We start from the raw sequence: 25,994 nt of genomic DNA on the forward strand, positions 1-25,994 counted from the left end.
ATGAGAGATATAGAGAGAACCACCAAATAGGTCAACGAAGACATAATCCCCTTTGATGTCTTTGAGTATGTCGATAAGATCTTTCCTGATCTTCGACTTATTACCTATGAAAGGTAAAGGAGGTTTGGTAAAAATCATTTATATGGTAATAAAAATAAGTGTTTACTTGAGACAATAACCTCTGTTGAGTTTGTAGAACAAGATCAGAAGTACGATCAAGTTCAAAACAACACAAATGGCTAGGATTGCGTTACCAACAATCTTTGTCTTTTCCCAGCAAGACTTCTTCTTTGGTTCATGTGCTGCTTCGACATCACTGTATGGCTCGGACATTAACTTAAAAAGTGTCATGACCACTTCATTTTTGATGAAGTCAACAGCTTATGTCCACTTCCTCCCACAAGCACTTGAGGGACAAGAGAAGGTCATCATTGACTACCTTCAAGCCACTGAGAAGCTCCAAAAGCTTCAAGATCTCCGCGAAGAGTTCAAGTCCCGCTTGAAACAGGAGAACTTACTGCAGGAGTACATGCTCATCCTTTATACACTCATTGATGGCTCCCATTTACCATCAGAGTACACTGCAGTTCTTGATGCACTCAAAGATCTTCGCGAACACCAGCCGATCGGTAAAGAAGCCTTCGAGCTCACCATTGAGCAAGCCATCTTCGCCAAGCACAATGCAAAGAAGCAGATGCTCGAAGCTCTTGACAAGATCAAAAAGTACGTCGAAAAGTACTAAAAATAATTACTTGAGTAAACGATAAGTTTTATTCATTGTTTCTCTTTTCAAGATATTCTTTCATCTTGACGTTATATTTTCCTAACTCATACAAGAACGTGTAGTATGAAACTTCAACCTCACGATGCTTTTCATACCATTTCATTATGAACATGGTAAGAATTGCTTCTTCGGGATTTGAGAAGGGATCTTCTTCACCAAATACGTTGTGATGAACTCTCATTGCTTTACCTACAGATATTGGTTCATCTTCCTCAGCAATTAGGTCAAAGAACCTTTGTAGTCTTTGGCTCATTGGAAATGTCACTTTTCGGTTAAACGATCACATACTTAAGACATAAATTATACCTACTTATTAACTCAGTATATTGTGCATTATATGCATACTTAAACTCTTGAGCAATATTGTTCTCATCAATGATTCTGATCTGAGCTATTTTTGAGAAAGGTGGTGGAATACCACAACATGTGATGTCTGGGTCCAGTAGGTCTATTTCACACTTGAACCCAGTCATTCTGTGAACAACTTCTTCCAAGTCTGGCTTAGGTAGTAAGATCTGATCTTTGCTCACTAAGTTAGAAAAGAGCTCTTTGTCTTGGTCTAGAAGTATCTTCTGGTATATACTAAGTAAATACTCTTCTACACCAATCCTCGATGAAGTCTCCACAGATCTCGATGAGGTCAGGTTGGAAGTTAATGGACTTAAAGGAGGAGGATACATTGGTGCTTCTGAGTTCGTAGTTGTTTCCTCTTTTTTTATCTCTGTTGGAGCATCACTTACTGTACCAGATGGATAGTTCTTTATCACAATGTTATTAGTTGTTCTTGAATCAACATTGCTTGTTGGTTCAATTGGAAGATTAGCTGCACCATAAAGAATTGACTTCGATCTCATTTGTTATGAGTAAAAATTGTTTTATTCTCATATAAATGACGAACATTAACCCAGAGAACAACACAGAATATACTGCAACAGGAGTTGTTTACAATGATCTAGATCAGATCGTCCAACTCAAAGCCCCAAGAGGAAGGAATTTAATAAGACAACCTCCACCAAAGATATATGTTGATGATGGTAGTAATGGGTTCAACTTAGTGTATCATTACTCATATCCTCAATATGCAAAAATTGGGTCTACCCCAAACGTGACAAACCATTATATGAACCTTTATGATGAAGCAAGGTTTCATGCACCAACGAAGAAAGAACCTGATGCATCAAGATTACATGAATTCGCAGACCATGATGGTTATAGCGATTACTCAATGCCTGTAAGACTTTAACGTTAATAAAAAAATGACTGTTGGTAAACAAGAAAAAACTTTAATACAAGAGGATTTGATGCTACCAATATATTCAACTGATATGGGAGCTTATCAATTCGATACATTTGAGAATCCTGGTGGAACACCACCATATTTTCTTTTGTTCATCAATGTAAACAGTAGAAAAGGTTATGCGTTCCCAATGAGTGAAAAGAACTCAAACAATGTTCTAAGTGCAATGCAGAAGTTCATTTCACAAGCTACAGGTGAAATGAAGCCTACAATACTTACTAGTGATGAAGACCCAGCTTATACGACACAAAATGTTCGAGATCTGTTGGTCAGTCATAACATTGAGCACATGACGACACAGAAATACAATCATAACATACTAGGTATTATTAATAGGTTCTGTAGAACTATTAGAACTATGTTACATATGAAGTTAAACCTCAAAGAAGGTGATAAAACACCACCTTTCACTGCAGATACAATGAGACAAATTATTAATGACTACAACACTGAATATCATTCAAGCACACAACAAAAGCCTGATGATTTCACAGAAAAGGATAATGAGGAATATATAAAGAAGCAAAGATTGAAAGAAGAGTATGTCAGAAAAAATAACCTTTATAACTTAAGACCTGGTCAAAAAGTTCAAGTCATAGTTGAACCAAGAACATGGGGTAAAGGTAACCAACAAAGAAGACATCTTGATCCTTCTTATTATACAGTTGATTCAGTTGATACAAGTGCATACTTGTTAAGAGCAAAAGATGGAAGTGTTTGCAAGATATCCACGTTATCAGATATGGACAAAATAGAGCATGGATTAAAGCAAGGAGAAACTTTAGATCAAGGAAGACACGGTGCTGTTAAAAGTATTGATGGTCATGAAACTTGTCGGTAATGATGTAAAGTATGATGTTACGTTTGAGAACGAAAATACAGGAAAAGTGACAGGTAGAGGTATGCGTGAAGGTAATCCAAACAGTTGTCACAAATGGAAGTACAGTATTGGAGGAAAAAATATTAATGAAGGTCAATGTTAAAGATATGCCTAGTTTTCTTGAGAAGTATCGTGGTTTCGAGTTTAGCTTGTAAGTCCTTTATTTTTGTTTCATACAATGAGATCTTCCTTCTGATCTGTTCATCATTGAGAGGTTGCTTGACTTTACGGAACTGTACACGTCCGTCTTTCATTGTATGTACATAATATCCATCAGGAACCTTACCATCTTTATATATTCAGTTAACCACTTTTGTTTAGTTGATGCTTTAATGACTTGACTCATTTCTTACTGGATAAATTTTTATGTTTTTTATCTTTTGACGATTTTTTCTTATCCTTATCTTTCTTCTTGTCCTTGTCCTTCTTTGATTTATCCTTCTTCTTGTCCTTGTCCTTCTTGGACTTCTCTGCTGCAGGTGGTGTTGGATTCTGTTTGACTTTAGCACTTGGGTCAGGACCTTGTCTTTGAGACTTAGATATAGATTGTTTAGGAGCTGCTGCTTGTTTAGTTGCTTCAGCTTGTTGTTTAGCTAATTCAGCAGCTTGTTTATCATTCTCTTCTATTTCCTTTGCACCAGTTGCGACTTCATTCTTGAACTTTTGGAGATTCTCAGCAGCATCCATTACCTTATTCGCTCCTTTAAACAATCCATAAAATTTCTGCCATGGTGATACTGAAGGTATATTTCCACCAATTGCTGGAGGAACTGATGCTTCAGGAGTTGGAGATGGTGTTTTGTCTGAATTGAGATGCTTTTCTGCTTCAAGAACTTGTGTAGTATTTTTCTCCAGGTATGCTTTTGCAACCTCCTTAACTTCTGGACGTTCATTATTTACATCCTGTCTTGGTGTTGATGTTTCAGTAGCGTTTTCCTGAGTTACATTAACAACAGGTTGCTCAACTGCTGAAACATTAGCTGCTTCAGTAATGTTATGAGTAGTTGAAACATTTCCTGATATACCTTCTCCTGTTGGAACTCTTGGAGCAATTGTTGTGATGTTCGCCATTGCAGGAGTTGGAGTAGGAGTGTCATCAATCTTTCTGTCAGCTTTCGTCGTTTGCGTTGTAGTATTTGTTGTTTCATTACCATATTTTGATCTTAGTCTGGTAAGCTCTAACTTCATATGTTCTTCAGGATATGCATACTTATTATATTCACCCTTAATATTCTTTTTCCATTCATCGTATTTATCTTCTGCTGATTTCTTAATTGATGCTAGTCCGTTTACAGCCAATTCATCAGTACCGTTATCAGTAGTCTGGTTATATAAAAGATTAGCAGCTGATCTAATTGTGTAATCCGTAAGATTACCAAAACGCTCTATTGTACCTAATGTTGTGTTCTTCAGTTCCTTTCCAATTCCTTGTGCAGCATCTTTGACTAAATCAGCACCCCATGCACCAAATTGTCTCACAGGAGCCGCTATTGATGGTGAAGGAGATGGAGATGGCGATGGTGTTGCTGCTTTCGCCTTTCTATCAGCTTCTTCCTTAGCCTTACGCTTTTCTTTCGCCTTTTAGCTTCTTCCTTAGCCTTACGAGCTTTTTCTTTCTTCTTAAGCTCCTCTAGTTCTTTACGTTCAGCTTCTTCTTTCGCCTTTCGTTCAGCTTCTTCCTTAGCCTTACGAGCTTTTTCTTTCTTCTTAAGCTCCTCTAGTTCTTTACGTTCAGCTTCTTCTTTCGCCTTTCGTTCAGCTTCTTCCTTAGCCTTACGAGCTTTTTCTTCATAATATTTTGTATACTTATCATCAGCCCAATTACCAAGTGATTTGGCACCTGTTAGTATTCCATTTGCGGTTGATGTTGCTGTTCTTCCGAGCCATCCCCCTACCGCTGAAGCACCATTGCCAATAGCACTACCAGCATTTAAAATTCCACGACCAATCCATATCCCTGGTTTTGCCTTTGTATTAAGAGTAAGAAATTCTTCCTTCCTATCTTCAGGTGTAGGATTTGTAACAGTTCTTACAGTATCAACAACAGTGTCAACACTGGTTCCAATAGCACTACCAACAGCTGTTGCACCAGTTAGAATACCATGGGTAACTAAATCAGTAGCTCTTGAGACAACATTATCACTCGAGGCTTTCTCTGCTGGATAGTTTGATCCTTTGTAAGTTCCTGGACCACCTCTATTTGAAGCTTCTCCTTCAACTATTTTCTTCTCTTCTTGTGCTTGTTCTCTGGCAACACTCAATGCACGTTCTTGTCTTTGAATGTTGTCTTTCTTTAACATGTAACCACCAAGTGTCTGTGGTGGTGTGTTTTTATCTAGTGCAGCATCAATTGCAGCCTTTTCTTTTCGCTTTTCTTCGTCTAACCAATTTTGAATAGATTCTGCATCAGTTGGTTCAGCTGGAGTTGGAGACGGTGTTGGAGCTTTAGTTGGTGTTGGAGACGGTGTCGGAGCTTTAGTCGGAGTTGGAGATGGAGTAGGTGCTTTTGTAGGTGTCGGTGATGGAGTTGGAGATGGAGTTGGAGGTACTGTTGGTTCTGGAGTTGGTTCAACAGTCGGTGAAGGTGTTGGCGCCTTTGTGATTCTTGGAGTTGGCTCTGGTGTTCTAATAGGGGAAGCAGTTGGTGTATTAGCTCTTTTAAGAACCTGTGATCTTTCCGCTTGATTTGAATCAGATACTGGGTTAGTTGTACTAGGATGTGATACAGGAGTTATTTTTGGTGTAGGTGTTGGTTTATTTAATGTTATACCATGACTACTCGACATTGGTGGAGGACCTGCGTGAGCAGTTGGTGTCAGAGTTGGCGTTGGAGCTACTGTAGGAGTTGGCGTTGGAGCTACTGTTGGTTCAGGAGTGGGAGTTGGTGTTGGAGCTACTGTAGGAGTAGGTGTAGGAGTTGGTGTTGGAGTCGACATTTGTTTTAACCTCTCATTATACCAATTCTCCAAATAATAAGCCTCACCCATTAAGTTACTCTGTCTTTGTTTTATAGAAAATTCACCTAACAGTAATTCATCATGAATCATTTTCTGCAGCTTTGTCGTGTTTTCTACTTCCTTTATTAGAACGCTCGATGTATTCGCCAATCCTCTATATTCCTTAATCATCTTATCTAGTTTGTTCATATTTGGTACTTCCTTTTTCTTCTCAGCGTTAATCTCATTAGATCGTTTCTCCAATTCTTCAACTACTTTGTAAAGCTTATTTATCTTGACATGTGATTCCTTTACTTCTCCAGTCCTTGGATCCTTAGGTTCCTTGTATTTAGCTAATTTCGTCTCTATATATCTTCGTTTAGCGTCATATCCAGGATCACTGGTTCGTAAAGGATGCGAAGGTGGACGAAAATAAGGTATGTAGAAATCTGGATCATCATTAATAGAAGAACGTGCTTTAAAGTTACGAACCGCGTCTGTAAAAGGGTCTCTACCACGTGCTGTATATGTTGATGTAATCAAAAAGCCTTCTCTTCTCATTGGGAAATTAATACGACCTTTTTGAACATATTCTTTCTCAAAGTATTGCCTAGCATTGTAATCAAAAGCAAGATCATTATATATATCGCGCAAAAAATCAAATGTATGCTGCTTGAACTTTTGATCGCTAATTATGGTACGAATTATCGGACGTTCATTCTCCCATTTCTTAACTCGTTCATCAATGAGTTTCCTCTCTTGTTCACTCATTTAAACCTCATAAAAATATATTATCTGCGTATAGTGCCACTAATAGCATTAATCCATGGCATGTCTGATAGTACACGTACTGACTGAACTAATGGCTTATGATTGTTCCAAATAGCTCCTCCAATGTATGCGTTATACTTATTGTTGTCAATAGTTTGTTGAGGTTGAACTATAGGTGTTTCAACAGGCTTGTCTCTACTGAAGTCACCACCAAGAGCTTTATTGAATGCTTTAAGATTCTTCGTTAATGCATTATCTTCACCTAATGTAGTTTTTGCAATTCTTTCACCAAGACTACCGATAACACCACCGACTTGACCAACTTGAGGGAAAAGTTTGTTAGCAATGTTAAATCCAGCACCTATTACAAGACCAGGATTTTTTTTCACCATACCCCATCCAGCTTTAACATAATCGCCAAAACCCATTTATTTCTTCTTAAAATAATGTCATCTTTTGTTGCTTAACTTCTTTAAAGTCCGTCTTTCCTGCAACTATATGAACTTCCATATATGAACGAGGTGTTGGTAGCTCTTTGTATTTGTTCCATAACTCTTCCCAATCTTCTGTTGCTCCTGACTGTTCAATCATTGACTGAAAGTCTCTCATAGAATAACCTTGAAAGATAACGAAGTCAGTGCATAGTCTCTTAATGTTTAAACATATATGTCTCCATGTTTGACACATGATGACAACAGTATAGTTATAATGTCTGACCTTAGTGATGAAGTTCGCTAATGGTGAACGTGGGTCATTCAATAAGTCATGACCACCATAATCGTCTAACACTAATAGAGAATTACTGGGATACTTTGTGAAAGGATATTTGTTCAACTTCTTTACAACATATATTGCAATCTTCTTATACTCAAACTTTCCATCAGGTTTCCTTAGTTGATGCTTTGTTAAGATGTGTTCCATCTCCTCTGAAATTTTTTCGAACTTACTTTGAACGAACTCAACAATAGCGTAATACTTTGCTTTCATCTTAACGTTCTTCATTAAATAAGGCATAAGTTCTTTATCATCCTTTTTCAGTACTGGTGCTTTAACTTGACTCATAAATGTCTTCGCTGTTTTATCCATTGTTCCTGATGTTGCTGAGATAACTATTGAGTCATAATATGGAGTATTAGTGAAGCGGTCTGTTATCATTATATGACGAATAACACCATATGTCTTACCTGAACCCATCTTACCGCAGTAGAAATAAACACCATTAGTACAAAATGGATAATCATCAGAAAATGGCATAATGAGTGCATTGTTTAGTTCTTTACTATTCTTACGTGCTCCATCATGAAGAATCTTATCTACTTGATTAATAACTTTCTCCATCTTTTAGTTACATATAAAATGTCTAAATATGATGGATTATACTATGAACATGTTATGAATGATGGCACGATAAGTGGTAATACAGTCTCATATAAATTACCGAGAGACTTCATTGAATATCCTGCGTCAAAAGCTCTTGAGATAAGAAAGATAAGTCTTGAGCATCCAGACTTTGAGTTTCTTGCTATTCCATTAGAAATGACAGATTCATCAAAATCAGTGAAAAAAAGGTTTGACATGAGATATTACATAAAACCCAACATGACTACACAGGAGTTGAATGAAGGTCTTATGGAAAAAATGACTGAGGCAAGTAGAGAATTTGTTGATTGTTACTATGATTCAAATGAAAATAAATTGAATGTATTAAGAAAAGGTACATCACCAATCATAACATTACCTTCATACAGTAGTATAGAAAAAAATGCCTTGAATTATAAATATGACATGTCCCTAGGAGATGTGTTGGATTTCATCACTGCGTTATTAGAAACCACTGAAACAGACACAACATCAAGAAAACCAGAGCTTGTTTGGGAAGATGACCATGGTAGAACATTCACGCAAAAAGTAATTCCATCGAAAGCAAAATTTTTAGACTTATGGGAAAAAAAATATATCTCGCGAATGCATGTATATTATAGTTTTACCATAGCAGATTTCACTGACGAAAATGATAAAGATAAAAAAACATATAAGTACTTTGATGAGCTTTTCATAACTATAGCGAATATCAGGTTTATCCTTGAGCGAAAGGGCAAACCAACATATAAATTTGTCGGTTATCAGATAAGAATAAATCCTCTCCTTGAGCCTTTAGTAACGTTGAGTAATATTGCTCATGATAACAAACAATTTATATGTAATGTGAATGAACAGCTTGTGCCACCAAAATTTTACGATATCACTGGTTATAAAGATGCACTCGTGTTTGAGTTTTATAAGCGCTTTTCATTCAAAAGAGTTGAAGAATCAACTGATGGTCAAAAAAAGGAATATTATGTAAAAGAACCATATGAAATTCCTAAAGACTCTAATATAATGGTTGAACTTATATTAGAGTCTGGTACTCAATCTCAACATAAATAGTTTACGTGACAGAATTTTTTTGACACGTAAAGTTTACATTTTAATGGAAGCGAACAACAAAGCTCCTGCTAAGGCTCTTGCCATCCAGAAGCCAGAGGTGACTGAAGAACAGTCCTCTGGCGACGAGGAAATATTGATGGGTGGCGAGAGTCCGAAGACCGAGATCAAGATCCCAGATCTCGATCACAAGCAAACGGCAAAGAAAACGGGTCCACGAGCTACTCCTCGAGAGCTACGTTTAATCAAGACCAGCCACAAGTATTTGAAGCAGCTGGAGGAGTCAAACGTAGCTCTCGAGGAACTAAAGCTCAAGCTGGCTGAAAAAGTAGAGGAAGCGAAAGGTAAAGAGCTCTACATCAGCCAGCTTGAGTATAAAGTTGACTCTTATGCCAACGAGATCTGCGATCTTCGATCTCGTCTCAACCGTGTGGGACATGAGTCAGACAGCTGGCATGAAAGGTTCCTTAAGGCTGACACATCCTACCATGAATTAAAGCGCGCCATAAGGAACTTAGCCACTGACTTCTGATCCCTCCTCTAAACCACGAATAAACACCTAATTTTACTACTATAACTCTTTTTTTATACTCACATTACTCACATATATCCTCATATAACTTATAGTTCATTGTCACTCAGATCACGATCTTTGTGATCACGATCAACTTAGGAAAAGAGAAAAAGTATAAAAGTTAGTATAATTAATTGTTTAGTCTTAAGTAAGCTTATTGTTCATCAAGGAGTTGATGTAAGCGTTTCTTTGCCTCCGTGATCTGCTTCTTTTATAAGCTTACAGTTAAGCCAACAGCAGAGTCTATTAAATATACTGAGAAACCAGTGTTATGCTTCTTACGTCACGTTTGCCTCTCCATACAGATTAAACAGGTGGGACCACCTATCGTACTTCTCGACGATTATGATTTATCAGCCCCTGCTAGTGAATAAAGGTTAGTTTACATACGAACGTTTATTTTTACACATATATGCGTACATATGCGCGCCCGTATGGTGTCAGTTTTCTGTCACTTTTTTCATTGTGTCGGTGACTGTAGCTGTAGGCTACAGGCGACGCACAATGTATACTGTACTCAAAATCGTTCAATATTGTATGAATTCTTACGTTTACAAAAAAAGTCACACAACCCGTCATATATACTACTGAGAAAGTTTCCCAGCTATCTATTAGAAACTAAAGGCTGTGAGGCACTAATATATAATCAGTGCCTCATAGCCTTTAGTTTGTTATTAAAAACGAGAAAACTTGTTCGAAATGATAAACAATTTCGAACAAGTTTTCTCGTTTTAAGGAGGGAATTGTTCCTTATGAGGTATACATCATAACTATATACCTCATAAGGAACAATTCCCTCTTGATATCCTGGATATTTTTGAATATATTTTTTTAATTAAAGTTCTCAAAAGTATTATCAAAAGTGATTTTTTAAAAATATCTCCAATTAATTAACTAATTAAAAGTATTATATTTTTAAAATTAAATAGTTTTTCAATTTTTTTGAAGGAATTGAGATACTTCCCACGACAATAAAATTGAGAGGTTTACATTATGACTGATCTTAGCATGCAACACAAATGAGAGAGGAAATCCAGATAACTTCAGCATAAGTTAATGCGGATGCGGTTCTCTAGCTCTTTGTCGGCCAGAGAACGAATAAAAAGTTTTTGTTGTGAGTAGGCTCGATGCATGCCTACTCACTGCAAATATACGTTAATTTTTACTTCTTATGAGAAAATAGTTTTTCATTTTTATAATACTATATGCTTTGTTGCACAATAAAGTGTCTGTTTTTCTTCTTTAAAATCGATTTCTTATATTTCGAATTTTTCTCATTTTTCAATCTTGATCAAAATTCAAAAATAAACAGATACTCCAATAGAATACATAAAATAACTCGTATCTATCATATTAAAATTTTCGAAAAATCTCCAAATAGGGATGCAACGGTTTTACGCCATGACCGTTTAAAAATATAATAATACGCCATTTTTGGGGCCGAATGGCGGGTACGAAGTAGCCGCCATTCGGCCGAATAACAAAACAATACAAAATTATCGCCGTCCTTTTTTTTTCTTTCTTTCTCTTTTTTTTTCTCTCTCTCTCTTTCTTTTCTCTTTCCTCTTTTTACTCCTCTTTCTCTTTTCATCATTAAACGTAGAAAGATATATTAATATTATTTTAAAATTAAAAAAAAATAAAGAAAGTATAATAAGTAATTATTTAGTTATCGATATATATATGTAAAGTGATAATCTGAGGATAATCTGAGGAGGAGTCTGAGGATTAGACCGAGGAGTAGTTTGAGGAGTTTGATGATAATCTGAGGAGTTTGAGGAGTAGTCTGAGGAGTCTGAGGATAATCTGAGGAGGAGTCTGAGGATAATCTTAGGAGGAGTCTGAGGATAATCTTAGGAGGAGTCTGAGGATAATCTGAGGAGGAGTTTGAGGATTAGACCGAGGAGTAGTCTGAGGAGCTTGAGGATAATCTGAGGAGTTTGAGGATAATCTGAGGAGGAGTCTGAGGAGTTTGAGGATAATCTGAGGAGGAGTCTGAGGATTAGACTGAGGAGTTTGAGGAGTAGTCTGAGGATAATCTGAGGAGTTTGAGGATAATCTGAGCATAATCTGAGGAGGAGTCTGAGGATTAGACTGAGGAGGAGTCTGAGGATTAGACTGAGGAGTAGTTTGAGGATAATCTGAGGAGGAGTCTGAGGATTAGACTGAGGAGTAGTTTGAGGATAATCTGAGGAGGAGTCTGCGGATAATCTGAGGAGTAGTTTCAGGAGTAGTCTGAGGACTAGTCTCAGGACTAGTCTGATGAGGAGGACTCTAAGGAGTAGTCTGAAGAGTAGTCTCAGGAGGAAGATCTGAGGAGGAGTCTTATGAGGAAGATCTGAGGAGTAGTCTGATGAGGAGGGGTCTAAGGAGTAGTCTGAGGATGATGAGTAATCTGATAAGGAGTAGTCTGAGGATGATCTGAGGATAACCTGATGACTAGTCTAGGAGTGGTCTAATAAAAATGTAAAATATTTTCAAAGAAAAAATTCTATGAATTTTATATTTTAATTCTTAGCATTATACTGAATAAAATAAACATAAATATCAAAATTTGAAATTGAACACGCCAAAAAATTGATAATCCACATTCAATATTTTGTAAGTGGCGTACTTTTTGAATACTCGCCATACGCCTTGGAGTTCTCAATTTTGAATTCACCTTTATTTGGGCGACCTCAGAAAAATACGCCATTAAGAAAATATTGTATGAGATTTTAAATTTGAACACGCTCTACCTTAAGGAATTAAATTTATTAAGATATATTTATATATAATAAACGATTACTTAAAAAAAGTATTTCATCGCTTATGTAAGTTTCAAAAAAATCACGAAAATAAAAAAATCAAGATTAAAATTTTATTTTTAATTTTTGAATTTCTCAAATGGCGAAATTTTTGGGCGAACAAAAAAAATGTACGCCCGGTCAAATGGCGTGTTTAACGCATCCCTACAATTACAACGCTTAACTTTGAAGAAAATAGCGAAATTGTTAGTATTGGCAGATCTAGTTTTTCTGGCTCAAGTCTCGAATCCGCTAATCTCAGTGAATGTAAAAGGCTTACATTACTTGAATTAGATGTTTTTGCTGGCTGTGGAAACTTGAAAATTGTAATACTCCCCCCAAACATTTCAAGTATAGGAATTTATTGCTTTAGTTCCGATTCCAAACTTGAATCAATACAAATACCGGATTCTGTAGTGAATATTTCTTCTATGGCATTCGATCATTGCGGTCTAAAAACTATTAATATTTCAGTAAATTCAAAGTTAGAAAGAATAGGACTCGATTGTTTTGATAAGACACGGATTTCTTCCATCTATATTCCAAAATATCTAAAATATATAGATTCAAGAGCTTTTGCTTTTTGTTTATTAACAAATATAACCGTTGACCCAGAAAATCCAAATTTTGAGCTATTTTCTGATACTCTGTTCGCAGGAATAGAAAACTCAACTTTATATAGAGTTCTTCCTTCTTATTCAGGTTCTTATATTGTACCTAGCTATGTAACAAATATTTCTGATTATTGCTTTTATTATTCAAAAATTACATCTATTCAACTTCATAATGATATTCTAGCCATTGGGATGAATGCTTTTTCAGATTGTACATTATTAACAAGCATTATCATTCCTGATAAAATAACTGAAATAAAAGGAAGCACGTTTGATTGCTGCAATACTATAGTAAAAGTTTTACTTCCAAAAAGTCTTATAAGTATAGATACATATGTATTTTCCGGATGTTATTTATTATCGAGCATTTCAATTCCAGAAAATGTAATATCAATTGGAAATAATGCATTTCAATACTGTTATTTATTAACAAGCATCACAATACCAGGAAAAATCAAATATTTAGGCGATCAAGCCTTTTTTAAGTCTGCGTTAAAAAATATAACTTTCCTAGGCAACTACAATAATATCAAAATTGGGAACAATCTTTTTGAGTTAATTAGTGAACCAATGAATATTTTTATACATGGAAAGTTTAATATTGAAACTTCTTTTCAAAATGCATTTCCCAATATTAGTCATTTGTATATATCTAGTAAAACGATTTTATCAGAATCATGTAAACAATTTTTTGGTGAAAAGTCGGTTTATGTTCACATGGAAGGTACAAATGCAATATCGGATAATACAACATTTGGAGTTATTAATTACATATCCATTGAAAAACTAAATATAACTATACAAGAAAAATCTAGTTTAATACGATACTTTATTTTTCATTATCCGAAATACTTATATTTTATCCTATCTAAAATTAGCTAACTAACTCGTTATTGAGTAAATATTATTCTTTTAATGTATTATCTAATTTTTTTTGAATATTAATAATCTAGATTTAATAAAAACACAAATACCCTATAATTTTATGAATATGGCACTTTTCGTCGATTTTCAAAGAATTAAATCGCTTCTATCTCAATAACTAATAAACATATAAGATTTTTGAAAGTATATATATAGTGTACTACATCTCAAGATATTATTAATATGTATTAGAAAGAATAATATATTGGATTTTGATATCACAAAATGACTTTTCAATTTATTGTAGTTCCTCACAGAGTTGAGATTCTACAAAATTCTTTGCAGATAATTTATGAAGGGATGATAGACTAACGAACTATAGATACATGAATTGAAAATAAAAAAATCGATTAAATATGAACCTTCATAAACCGTTTAAGAAACTTAAAAACTATTCTTTATTGTTTATTTTGGACAAAGTTTAATATGATTGTGGTTTTATTGGACAATAATCGAGTAACGGAAAAATATAACATTTATCTATAAAGTGAAATTTAGAGGTATATTTCGTAAGATATTTCCTCTCTGATTACAAGAACTATTGTGAGCTATCAATCTAATGAAAGAGAGCAGATTTGGCCGTAATGAAAATGCAATACTTCGAAAATCAATGCAAAAAAGATTAATTTGTTAGAAACAATCGACTATGACACTGAATTCTAAGAGCAAACGTTTACATTAGGATATTTTGATCATTTCCAAATATTGCAAAATTGCATTTAAACAAGTTAAGGAGAATACTATATTAACCGTGTTGTAAGAAAATATAACAATTTTAAAGATTTTGCGACAGAAATTTGATATATAAAAATTGAATAAAATAACATTATTGTTGCATGCTAAGATCAGTCATAATGTAAACCTCTCAATTTTATTGTCGTGGGAAGTATCTCAATTCCTTCAAAAAAATTGAAAAACTATTTAATTTTAAAAATATAATACTTTTAATTAGTTAATTAATTGGAGATATTTTTAAAAAATCACTTTTGATAATACTTTTGAGAACTTTAATTAAAAAAATATATTCAAAAATATCCAGGATATCAAGAGGGAATTGTTCCTTATGAGGTATATAGTTATGATGTATACCTCATAAGGAACAATTCCCTCCTTAAAACGAGAAAACTTGTTCGAAATTGTTTATCATTTCGAACAAGTTTTCTCGTTTTTAATAACAAACTAAAGGCTATGAGGCACTGATTATATATTAGTGCCTCACAGCCTTTAGTTTCTAATAGATAGCTGGGAAACTTTCTCCAAATGATAAGTTATTCAGAGAAAGTTTCCCAGCTATCAAGAGGGAATTGTTCCTTATGAGGTATATAGTTATGATGTATACCTCATAAGGAACAATTCCCTCCTTAAAATCGTAGACATTTTTATACTTATTAATCAACCATTCAAAATCATATTCCTCTGAAAAGTTATTTTATTAAAAATTTAAATTTTAATAAATATAGAGTTTGAATTTCATACAATACCTATATATTTTCAATAATGGAATTTGAAAACCATTCTCAAAAGTTCTCAGAAAACCTTTTTTTCTTTAATTTTAAGAAATCTGAGTATTAAATTAAGTGATAAATTCGTTTGACACTACTTTAATTTTTAAATTCAAAAAATTATATGTGCTTCTTAAAATGACTCAAAAAATTTTTATTATAAAATATATATAATATTAAAAATCCCACAACATTTTTTACTTTACATAATCGTACTTCCTCGACGATTAATTTCCACTCAATTTCTATCGTTGACCGAACTTAGCATGCAACATTATGATGGAATATAAGTAGATGAGCTATTAATGCTGCTATGATTTAAAATTGAGTAGTAATGAAATAGAATTTCGATTAAAAAAATTAATGTAATCGTATGAAAGCTTTGATCCTAATAATTAATATTCGCAAATATTTTAACCTACTAATAAAATTCTGATTATATTAAGATATTTTAAAAATGAGATTCCAAATTGAATGGTGATGGAGATGAAAATTTTTAAAAATATAAATAAGAGGATAAATTGATTGAGATATTAACTAGTAAATATTTGAAAAAGTAAATTATTTGAAATCCTTTAAAAATGTTACGGATAAAAGCTATATAAATAAAATGACTGGTGTGGTTGGTTAGCTTAATGTGTAATATCAAAAAGAATTAATTGGTGTTGTTCACTGAGCAACTTTGAGAAGAATCATTTGTGATTCTTGTCAAAGTTGAATCAAAGACAACAATTGATAGACAATTGTTGTCTTTGTGTACAACATTCACTTGAATTATAAACAATAACAAGTGTTTGTTGTTCACTGAGCAACTTTGAGAAGAATCATTTGTGATTCTTGTCAAAGTTGAATCAAAGACAACAATTGATAGACAATTGTTGTCTTTGTGTACAACATTCACTTGAATTATAAACAATAACAAGTGTTTGTTGTTCACTGAGCAACTTTGAGAAGAATCATTTGTGATTCTTGTCAAAGTTGAATCAAAGACAACAATTGATAGACAATTGTTGTCTTTGTGTACAACATTCACTTGAATTATAAACAATAACAAGTGTTTGTTGTTCACTGAGCAACTTTGAGAAGAATCATTTGTGATTCTTGTCAAAGTTGAATCAAAGACAACAATTGATAGACAATTGTTGTCTTTGTGTACAACATTCACTTGAATTATAAACAATAACAAGTGTTTGTTGTTCACTGAGCAACTTTGAGAAGAATCATTTGTGATTCTTGTCAAAGTTGAATCAAAGACAACAATTGATAGACAATTGTTGTCTTTGTGTACAACATTCACTTGAATTATAAACAATAACAAGTGTTTGTTGTTCACTGAGCAACTTTGAGAAGAATCATTTGTGATTCTTGTCAAAGTTGAATCAAAGACAACAATTGATAGACAATTGTTGTCTTTGTGTACAACATTCACTTGAATTATAAACAATAACAAGTGTTTGTTGTTCACTGAGCAACTTTGAGAAGAATCATTTGTGATTCTTGTCAAAGTTGAATCAAAGACAACAATTGATAGACAATTGTTGTCTTTGTGTACAACATTCACTTGAATTATAAACAATAACAAGTGTTTGTTGTTCACTGAGCAACTTTGAGAAGAATCATTTGTGATTCTTGTCAAAGTTGAATCAAAGACAACAATTGATAGACAATTGTTGTCTTTGTGTACAACATTCACTTGAATTATAAACAATAACAAGTGTTTGTTGTTCACTGAGCAACTTTGAGAAGAATCATTTGTGATTCTTGTCAAAGTTGAATCAAAGACAACAATTGATAGACAATTGTTGTCTTTGTGTACAACATTCACTTGAATTATAAACAATAACAAGTGTTTGTTGTTCACTGAGCAACTTTGAGAAGAATCATTTGTGATTCTTGTCAAAGTTGAATCAAAGACAACAATTGATAGACAATTGTTGTCTTTGTGTACAACATTCACTTGAATTATAAACAATAACAAGTGTTTGTTGTTCACTGAGCAACTTTGAGAAGAATCATTTGTGATTCTTGTCAAAGTTGAATCAAAGACAACAATTGATAGACAATTGTTGTCTTTGTGTACAACATTCACTTGAATTATAAACAATAACAAGTGTTTGTTGTTCACTGAGCAACTTTGAGAAGAATCATTTGTGATTCTTGTCAAAGTTGAATCAAAGACAACAATTGATAGACAATTGTTGTCTTTGTGTACAACATTCACTTGAATTATAAACAATAACAAGTGTTTGTTGTTCACTGAGCAACTTTGAGAAGAATCATTTGTGATTCTTGTCAAAGTTGAATCAAAGACAACAATTGATAGACAATTGTTGTCTTTGTGTACAACATTCACTTGAATTATAAACAATAACAAGTGTTTGTTGTTCACTGAGCAACTTTGAGAAGAATCATTTGTGATTCTTGTCAAAGTTGAATCAAAGACAACAATTGATAGACAATTGTTGTCTTTGTGTACAACATTCACTTGAATTATAAACAATAACAAGTGTTTGTTGTTCACTGAGCAACTTTGAGAAGAATCATTTGTGATTCTTGTCAAAGTTGAATCAAAGACAACAATTGATAGACAATTGTTGTCTTTGTGTACAACATTCACTTGAATTATAAACAATAACAAGTGTTTGTTGTTCACTGAGCAACTTTGAGAAGAATCATTTGTGATTCTTGTCAAAGTTGAATCAAAGACAACAATTGATAGACAATTGTTGTCTTTGTGTACAACATTCACTTGAATTATAAACAATAACAAGTGTTTGTTGTTCACTGAGCAACTTTGAGAAGAATCATTTGTGATTCTTGTCAAAGTTGAATCAAAGACAACAATTGATAGACAATTGTTGTCTTTGTGTACAACATTCACTTGAATTATAAACAATAACAAGTGTTTGTTGTTCACTGAGCAACTTTGAGAAGAATCATTTGTGATTCTTGTCAAAGTTGAATCAAAGACAACAATTGATAGACAATTGTTGTCTTTGTGTACAACATTCACTTGAATTATAAACAATAACAAGTGTTTGTTGTTCACTGAGCAACTTTGAGAAGAATCATTTGTGATTCTTGTCAAAGTTGAATCAAAGACAACAATTGATAGACAATTGTTGTCTTTGTGTACAACATTCACTTGAATTATAAACAATAACAAGTGTTTGTTGTTCACTGAGCAACTTTGAGAAGAATCATTTGTGATTCTTGTCAAAGTTGAATCAAAGACAACAATTGATAGACAATTGTTGTCTTTTGTACAATTCACTTGAATTATAAATAATAACAAGTGTTTGTTGTTCACTGAGCAACTTTGAGAAGAATCATTTGTGATTCTTGTCAAAGTTGAATCAAAGACAACAATTGATAGACAATTGTTGTCTTTGTGTACAACATTCACTTGAATTATAAACAATAACAAGTGTTTGTTGTTCACTGAGCAACTTTGAGAAGAATCATTTGTGATTCTTGTCAAAGTTGAATCAAAGACAACAATTGATAGACAATTGTTGTCTTTGTGTACAACATTCACTTGAATTATAAACAATAACAAGTGTTTGTTGTTCACTGAGCAACTTTGAGAAGAATCATTTGTGATTCTTGTCAAAGTTGAATCAAAGACAACAATTGATAGACAATTGTTGTCTTTGTGTACAACATTCACTTGAATTATAAACAATAACAAGTGTTTGTTGTTCACTGAGCAACTTTGAGAAGAATCATTTGTGATTCTTGTCAAAGTTGAATCAAAGACAACAATTGATAGACAATTGTTGTCTTTGTGTACAACATTCATTATTATTATATAACAAGTGTTTGTTGTTCACTGAGCAACTTTGAGAAGAATCATTTGTGATTCTTGTCAAAGTTGAATCAAAGACAACAATTGATAGACAATTGTTGTCTTTGTGTACAACATTCACTTGAATTATAAACAATAACAAGTGTTTGTTGTTCACTGAGCAACTTTGAGAAGAATCATTTGTGATTCTTGTCAAAGTTGAATCAAAGACAACAATTGATAGACAATTGTTGTCTTTGTGTACAACATTCACTTGAATTATAAACAATAACAAGTGTTTGTTGTTCACTGAGCAACTTTGAGAAGAATCATTTGTGATTCTTGTCAAAGTTGAATCAAAGACAACAATTGATAGACAATTGTTGTCTTTGTGTACAACATTCACTTGAATTATAAACAATAACAAGTGTTTGTTGTTCACTGAGCAACTTTGAGAAGAATCATTTTGTAATACTTTGAAACACAAAATAGCATATTATGCTTTTATTTATCTATATGTGTCATTTTGGAGACATTGTCTATGCAAGTCTCCCAGAATGACACATTCATACACAATCTTCTTCTGATTGTGTATCTTTTGTCAACAAAGTGCAACAGTGCACTGTTATTGTGTGCTATGTGTCATTGTGGGAGACATTGTCTATGCAAGTCTCCCAGAATGACACATTCATACACAATCTTCTTCTGATTGTGTATCTTTTGTCAACAAAGTGCAACAGTGCACTGTTATTGTGTGCTATGTGTCATTGTGGGAGACATTGTCTATGCAAGTCTCCCAGAATGACACATTCTTCTCAAATGTTCTTACACTCTATTAAAACTATTCATAAATACAATTTCAATCTTATCCTCATTTTCTTCCTATTACACGTATCGAATCCCAACCTACTGAAACACTTATTCCTCACAATCATTCGCAAATTTTTCTAATCTATGTTTTCTCAACTATTATCCTTTACCTTCATAACAGCATTTAAATATTCCTAATGAATTTAATGTTTTCATATTAAATACTTAATCACACAAAAATTATATTATCAAATTTTATATCATTCTTAAATTCCAGATTATATTGCTTACTTTGCAAGCAACTATAATATAGTGTGATAGCCTTATTGAACTTTGATCAAATACTCCTTCGTCCGTTAAAAATTAAGATGCGTTTAAAAAATCGGAAAAAAATTCTTTTGTTTTATTTTTAATTTTTCAACCGATAAAACTTTTTAGAAAAACTCCAAATTCCAAGAAATGCTTAGATTCAATATGAAGAACATATTCATACAGTCATTTCGTTTCAAATTTCAATTTTCAAATCGAACAAAGCTGCAAATTTGAATACTTTACAAAATTTTGAAACGTCTTTTCCCGAATGAATATTGAGTTTCAAGCCGGACAAGCTATAGCAAAACTGATCCTTATGACCCACTCTATCATTTTGGTTTTTTTTGCAAAACGTGGGTAAAATCCGTGTAAATGCTCAGATACATGTGGCCAATAATATTTGAATACTGACAGGTCCGGATATTAGGTTTAAATAGCTGATTTAATTCGAAATATGAAAAAAGATGAAATCTCAATGGAATATAGTAAATTAAGAATCAGTATGAATGGTTATATGATTTTGATAAAAGAAAACTGAATGAAATAGAACAAAATTTGAATCTCAGAATTTAAAAGTAAATAGAGAAGAAAAAGTGGCTTTAGGGGTTTTATGATAGGTTATTGTCGGGTATTAGAAGTGAACGTGTTGAAAAGAGATATTCAGTTAATATGAGACAAAATTAAAACAAGAATTGAAGATTGTGTATGAATGTGTCATTCTGGGAGACTTGCATAGACAATGTCTCCCACAATGACACATAGCACACAATAACAGTGCACTGTTGCACTTTGTTGACAAAAGATACACAATCAGAAGAAGATTGTGTATGAATGTGTCATTCTGGGAGACTTGCATAGACAATGTCTTCCAGAATGAGACAATCTTCCGCAATTAGAATACGATTGCGGAACTTCGACCGACAAGAGTGCATTATGCACTTTTCGTGTTTTAATTTTGTCTCATATTAATTAAATATCTCTTTTCAACACGTTCACTTCTAATACCCGACAATAACCTATCATAAAACCCCTAAAGCCACTTTTTCTTCTCTATTTACTTTTAAATTCTGAGATTCAAATTTTGTTCTATTTCATTCAGTTTTCTTTTATCAAAATCATATAACCATTCATACTGATTCTTAATTTACTATATTCCATTGAGATTTCATCTTTTTTCATATTTCGAATTAAATCAGCTATTTAAACCTAATATCCGGACCTGTCAGTATTCAAATATTATTGGCCACATGTATCTGAGCATTTACACGGATTTTACCCACGTTTTGCAAAAAAAACCAAAATGATAGAGTGGGTCATAAGGATCAGTTTTGCTATAGCTTGTCCGGCTTGAAACTCAATATTCATTCGGGAAAAGACGTTTCAAAATTTTGTAAAGTATTCAAATTTGCAGCTTTGTTCGATTTGAAAATTGAAATTTGAAACGAAATGACTGTATGAATATGTTCTTCATATTGAATCTAAGCATTTCTTGGAATTTGGAGTTTTTCTAAAAAGTTTTATCGGTTGAAAAATTAAAAATAAAACAAAAGAATTTTTTTCCGATTTTTTAAACGCATCTTAATTTTTAACGGACGAAGGAGTATTTGATCAAAGTTCAATAAGGCTATCACACTATATTATAGTTAGCTTGCAAAACAATAAATCTGGAATTTAATAACTTCATAAAGATTTGATAAAACCATTTTTGTGTAAATTAGTATTTAATAGGAAAATATGAAATTAGATTAGTCAAACATATAAATTGTTATTATATGAAATGATAACAATTGATAAAACATACAGATTGGAAGATTAGGTGAATTTTTGTGATGAATAGGTGTGTTTGTATGTAATGCCTCTATAGTATATTCATAATAAAAATTAGTATACTATAAAAACTTGATTTGAGAAGAAAATTAATGTGGAATAAGAAGATTGTAGAGAAACGTCTCATTCTGTGAGACAGTCACAAATAATATCTCCTTACCATATCAAATCCTTAAATTTTATATATGCTATTTTTTTAATCTTTTAAAAATTTCTCTTTAACTCTCTTCAAAGACTTTCTTTTATGTCAAAAATTTGTTTCACTTTGCCCCAACTCATATACTCTAAAAATAATAACAATAGCCAAATATATAAAATTAATTTTTAATTCATTAAAATTATATTTATTCAAAGTAAATCCTCATATAAACTTCTATGAACCATCCTCATCTGTTAATTCAATCAAGTATTCTAAGAAATTTGGGCAATTTTCTTCGAATAATTGGCTCTCATATGATAAATCTATTAATTCAATTTTGTCATGCATAAAATCATACTTTCCGAATATGCAATAGCATTTTTCAAGAGCCAACAATAAATCAATTTTAAATCTTAGACTGTTATTATTAAATGATTCAAGTAGTCCTTCCTCCAATAAAAAGTGGTACATTATTTGTTGATCGTTCTGTGAAAATTCGAAATTTAAGATACAATAGCAAATTATCTGAACGAAAAAATTTTTCTTGCTAGAATTGTAATCATTATAATTATCAATAATATTTGAAAAAAGACCGCTATAAAAGATAAAATCTTGATCGAAATGCGTAAAAACAATGAAAAGTATCTGATTGAAGAATTCTGGAACGCTTTGGTCTAGACACCACCATATGTAACGGTTAAGAGAGAACTGTTGATCTTGCATTATAAAGTCTACTAGTGAAATTTCGTTATTCATTAAAGAATACAATAATGTACCTATTTTCTTTTGTTTATTATGTGTTGATTTGTTTTGCCATTGAAAATAACATAGATATGTATCATCGGATTCTAATGCTAAAATTTTAAAGTCGTAATAAATAACAATCCGGGTAAAAACAAGGATATTTTCGTCAAATGCATCTATTTTGTCAACAGGAAATGGTATCTTGGAGACACAATCACCAATATCAATATTTTCAACATCTTGTTTATAAGATTTGATATTCATTAAAATTTGATATAAAAAAGTAAATTCATTGCTCAGAAAATTGAGAAAATTGAGAGTAACCGCCAAATAAGATTTTTAAAAATAAAGAACTAAGGGTACAGTATATGAGAAGGAAGAATCCAAAATTTTATTTTTAAGGTTTTGCAAGAAATATTTTTATTAATAAACGGTAGAATAATAATAGGAATATCGATATTAAAAAAGAAATACATGAAATAAATAAAAATTTGATTCAACTTTGACAAGAATCACAAATGATTCTTCTCAAAGTTGCTCAGTGAACAACAAACACTTGTTATTGTTTATAATTCAAGTGAATGTTGTACACAAAGACAACAATTGTCTATCAATTGTTGTCTTTGATTCAACTTTGACAAGAATCACAAATGATTCTTCTCAAAGTTGCTCAGTGAACAACAAACACTTGTTATTGTTTATAATTCAAGTGAATGTTGTACACAAAGACAACAATTGTCTATCAATTGTTGTCTTTGATTCAACTTTGACAAGAATCACAAATGATTCTTCTCAAAGTTGCTCAGTGAACAACAAACACTTGTTATATAATTCAAGTGTTTATACACAAAGACAACCATTGTCTATCAATTGTTGTCTTTGATTCAACTTTGACAAGAATCACAAATGATTCTTCTCAAAGTTGCTCAGTGAACAACAAACACTTGTTATTGTTTATAATTCAAGTGAATGTTGTACACAAAGACAACAATTGTCTATCAATTGTTGTCTTTGATTCAACTTTGACAAGAATCACAAATGATTCTTCTCAAAGTTGCTCAGTGAACAACAAACACTTGTTATTGTTTATAATTCAAGTGAATGTTGTACACAAAGACAACAATTGTCTATCAATTGTTGTCTTTGATTCAACTTTGACAAGAATCACAAATGATTCTTCTCAAAGTTGCTCAGTGAACAACAAACACTTGTTATTGTTTATAATTCAAGTGAATGTTGTACACAAAGACAACAATTGTCTATCAATTGTTGTCTTTGATTCAACTTTGACAAGAATCACAAATGATTCTTCTCAAAGTTGCTCAGTGAACAACAAACACTTGTTATTGTTTATAATTCAAGTGAATGTTGTACACAAAGACAACAATTGTCTATCAATTGTTGTCTTTGATTCAACTTTGACAAGAATCACAAATGATTCTTCTCAAAGTTGCTCAGTGAACAACAAACACTTGTTATTGTTTATAATTCAAGTGAATGTTGTACACAAAGACAACAATTGTCTATCAATTGTTGTCTTTGATTCAACTTTGACAAGAATCACAAATGATTCTTCTCAAAGTTGCTCAGTGAACAACAAACACTTGTTATTGTTTATAATTCAAGTGAATGTTGTACACAAAGACAACAATTGTCTATCAATTGTTGTCTTTGATTCAACTTTGACAAGAATCACAAATGATTCTTCTCAAAGTTGCTCAGTGAACAACAAACACTTGTTATTGTTTATAATTCAAGTGAATGTTGTACACAAAGACAACAATTGTCTATCAATTGTTGTCTTTGATTCAACTTTGACAAGAATCACAAATGATTCTTCTCAAAGTTGCTCAGTGAACAACAAACACTTGTTATTGTTTATAATTCAAGTGAATGTTGTACACAAAGACAACAATTGTCTATCAATTGTTGTCTTTGATTCAACTTTGACAAGAATCACAAATGATTCTTCTCAAAGTTGCTCAGTGAACAACAAACACTTGTTATTGTTTATAATTCAAGTGAATGTTGTACACAAAGACAACAATTGTCTATCAATTGTTGTCTTTGATTCAACTTTGACAAGAATCACAAATGATTCTTCTCAAAGTTGCTCAGTGAACAACAAACACATGTATATACATAAATAACACGTGTTTATTGATCACAAAGACAACCATTGTCTATCAATTGTTGTCTTTGATTCAACTTTGACAAGAATCACAAATGATTCTTCTCAAAGTTGCTCAGTGAACAACAAACACTTGTTATTGTTTATAATTCAAGTGAATGTTGTACACAAAGACAACAATTGTCTATCAATTGTTGTCTTTGATTCAACTTTGACAAGAATCACAAATGATTCTTCTCAAAGTTGCTCAGTGAACAACAAACACGTATATAACCATAAATAAAACATGTTTACTTTACAAATACAATTATTTAAAAATTTTAATTATATCTTTTAATTTATATTTATTTACGTTCACATTTCTTTTATATCCTTTATATTAATATAAAATTTCGGTTGATCTTCACTCTTTTTCACATATTTTTTCAATAAAATACCCAATTTTTGTATTTATTCTGATTAATATTTTTCACTGTTAATTTTATTGATATCTCAAACTATTTCAACATTTAGTTTCTTAAAAACTCTATTTTTTGTTCTCTCTCTCAATTTTCAAAAGTCATTAATTTTGCATTACTTTATTTAAAATATAATTAACATTGGATAAAAACATTTATTATAATGCCATTTTGGATCAATCTTATGATATTTCAAATCTTTTAAAATACACTCATTCATAACAAATAGTTGCCCTAGACATGTGCGTAACCTCTGTGTACGATATTCCAACACCTTACGACCTGTATGCAAGT

General features: G+C 32.3%; 2 protein-coding genes across 2 annotated transcripts, besides 7 other annotated features; one reads left to right on the forward strand and one right to left on the reverse strand.

Annotated features, from left to right (window-relative positions):
- Window positions 1-2,898: part of a mobile genetic element that runs on past the window's edge.
- Window positions 1-9,878: part of a mobile genetic element that runs on past the window's edge.
- On the forward strand, window positions 368-742 carry TVAGG3_0990890 (uncharacterized protein; the record flags this gene model as incomplete). Its single annotated transcript, XM_051254150.1, has 1 exon — window positions 368-742. The coding sequence occupies one exon, from the start codon at window positions 368-370 to the stop codon at window positions 740-742; it is 375 nt and encodes a 124-aa protein (XP_051079724.1).
- Window positions 5,356-9,166: a mobile genetic element.
- Window positions 9,879-10,079: a mobile genetic element.
- Window positions 10,080-10,289: 210 nt separating this feature from the next.
- Window positions 10,290-10,466: a mobile genetic element.
- Window positions 10,467-10,682: 216 nt separating this feature from the next.
- Window positions 10,683-10,902: a mobile genetic element.
- Window positions 10,903-10,916: 14 nt separating this feature from the next.
- Window positions 10,917-11,044: a mobile genetic element.
- Window positions 11,045-11,351: 307 nt separating this feature from the next.
- TVAGG3_0990960 (uncharacterized protein) lies at window positions 11,352-12,122 on the reverse strand (the record flags this gene model as incomplete). The annotated part of the gene is made up of 1 exon (XM_001296779.1): window positions 11,497-11,733. The coding sequence occupies one exon, from the start codon at window positions 11,731-11,733 to the stop codon at window positions 11,497-11,499; it is 237 nt and encodes a 78-aa protein (XP_001296780.1).
- Window positions 12,123-25,994: the final 13,872 nt, after the last annotated feature.

This window comes from Trichomonas vaginalis, chromosome I (genome assembly GCF_026262505.1).
Source record: "Trichomonas vaginalis G3 chromosome I, whole genome shotgun sequence".
NCBI classification, from domain to species: domain Eukaryota; phylum Parabasalia; order Trichomonadida; family Trichomonadidae; genus Trichomonas; species Trichomonas vaginalis.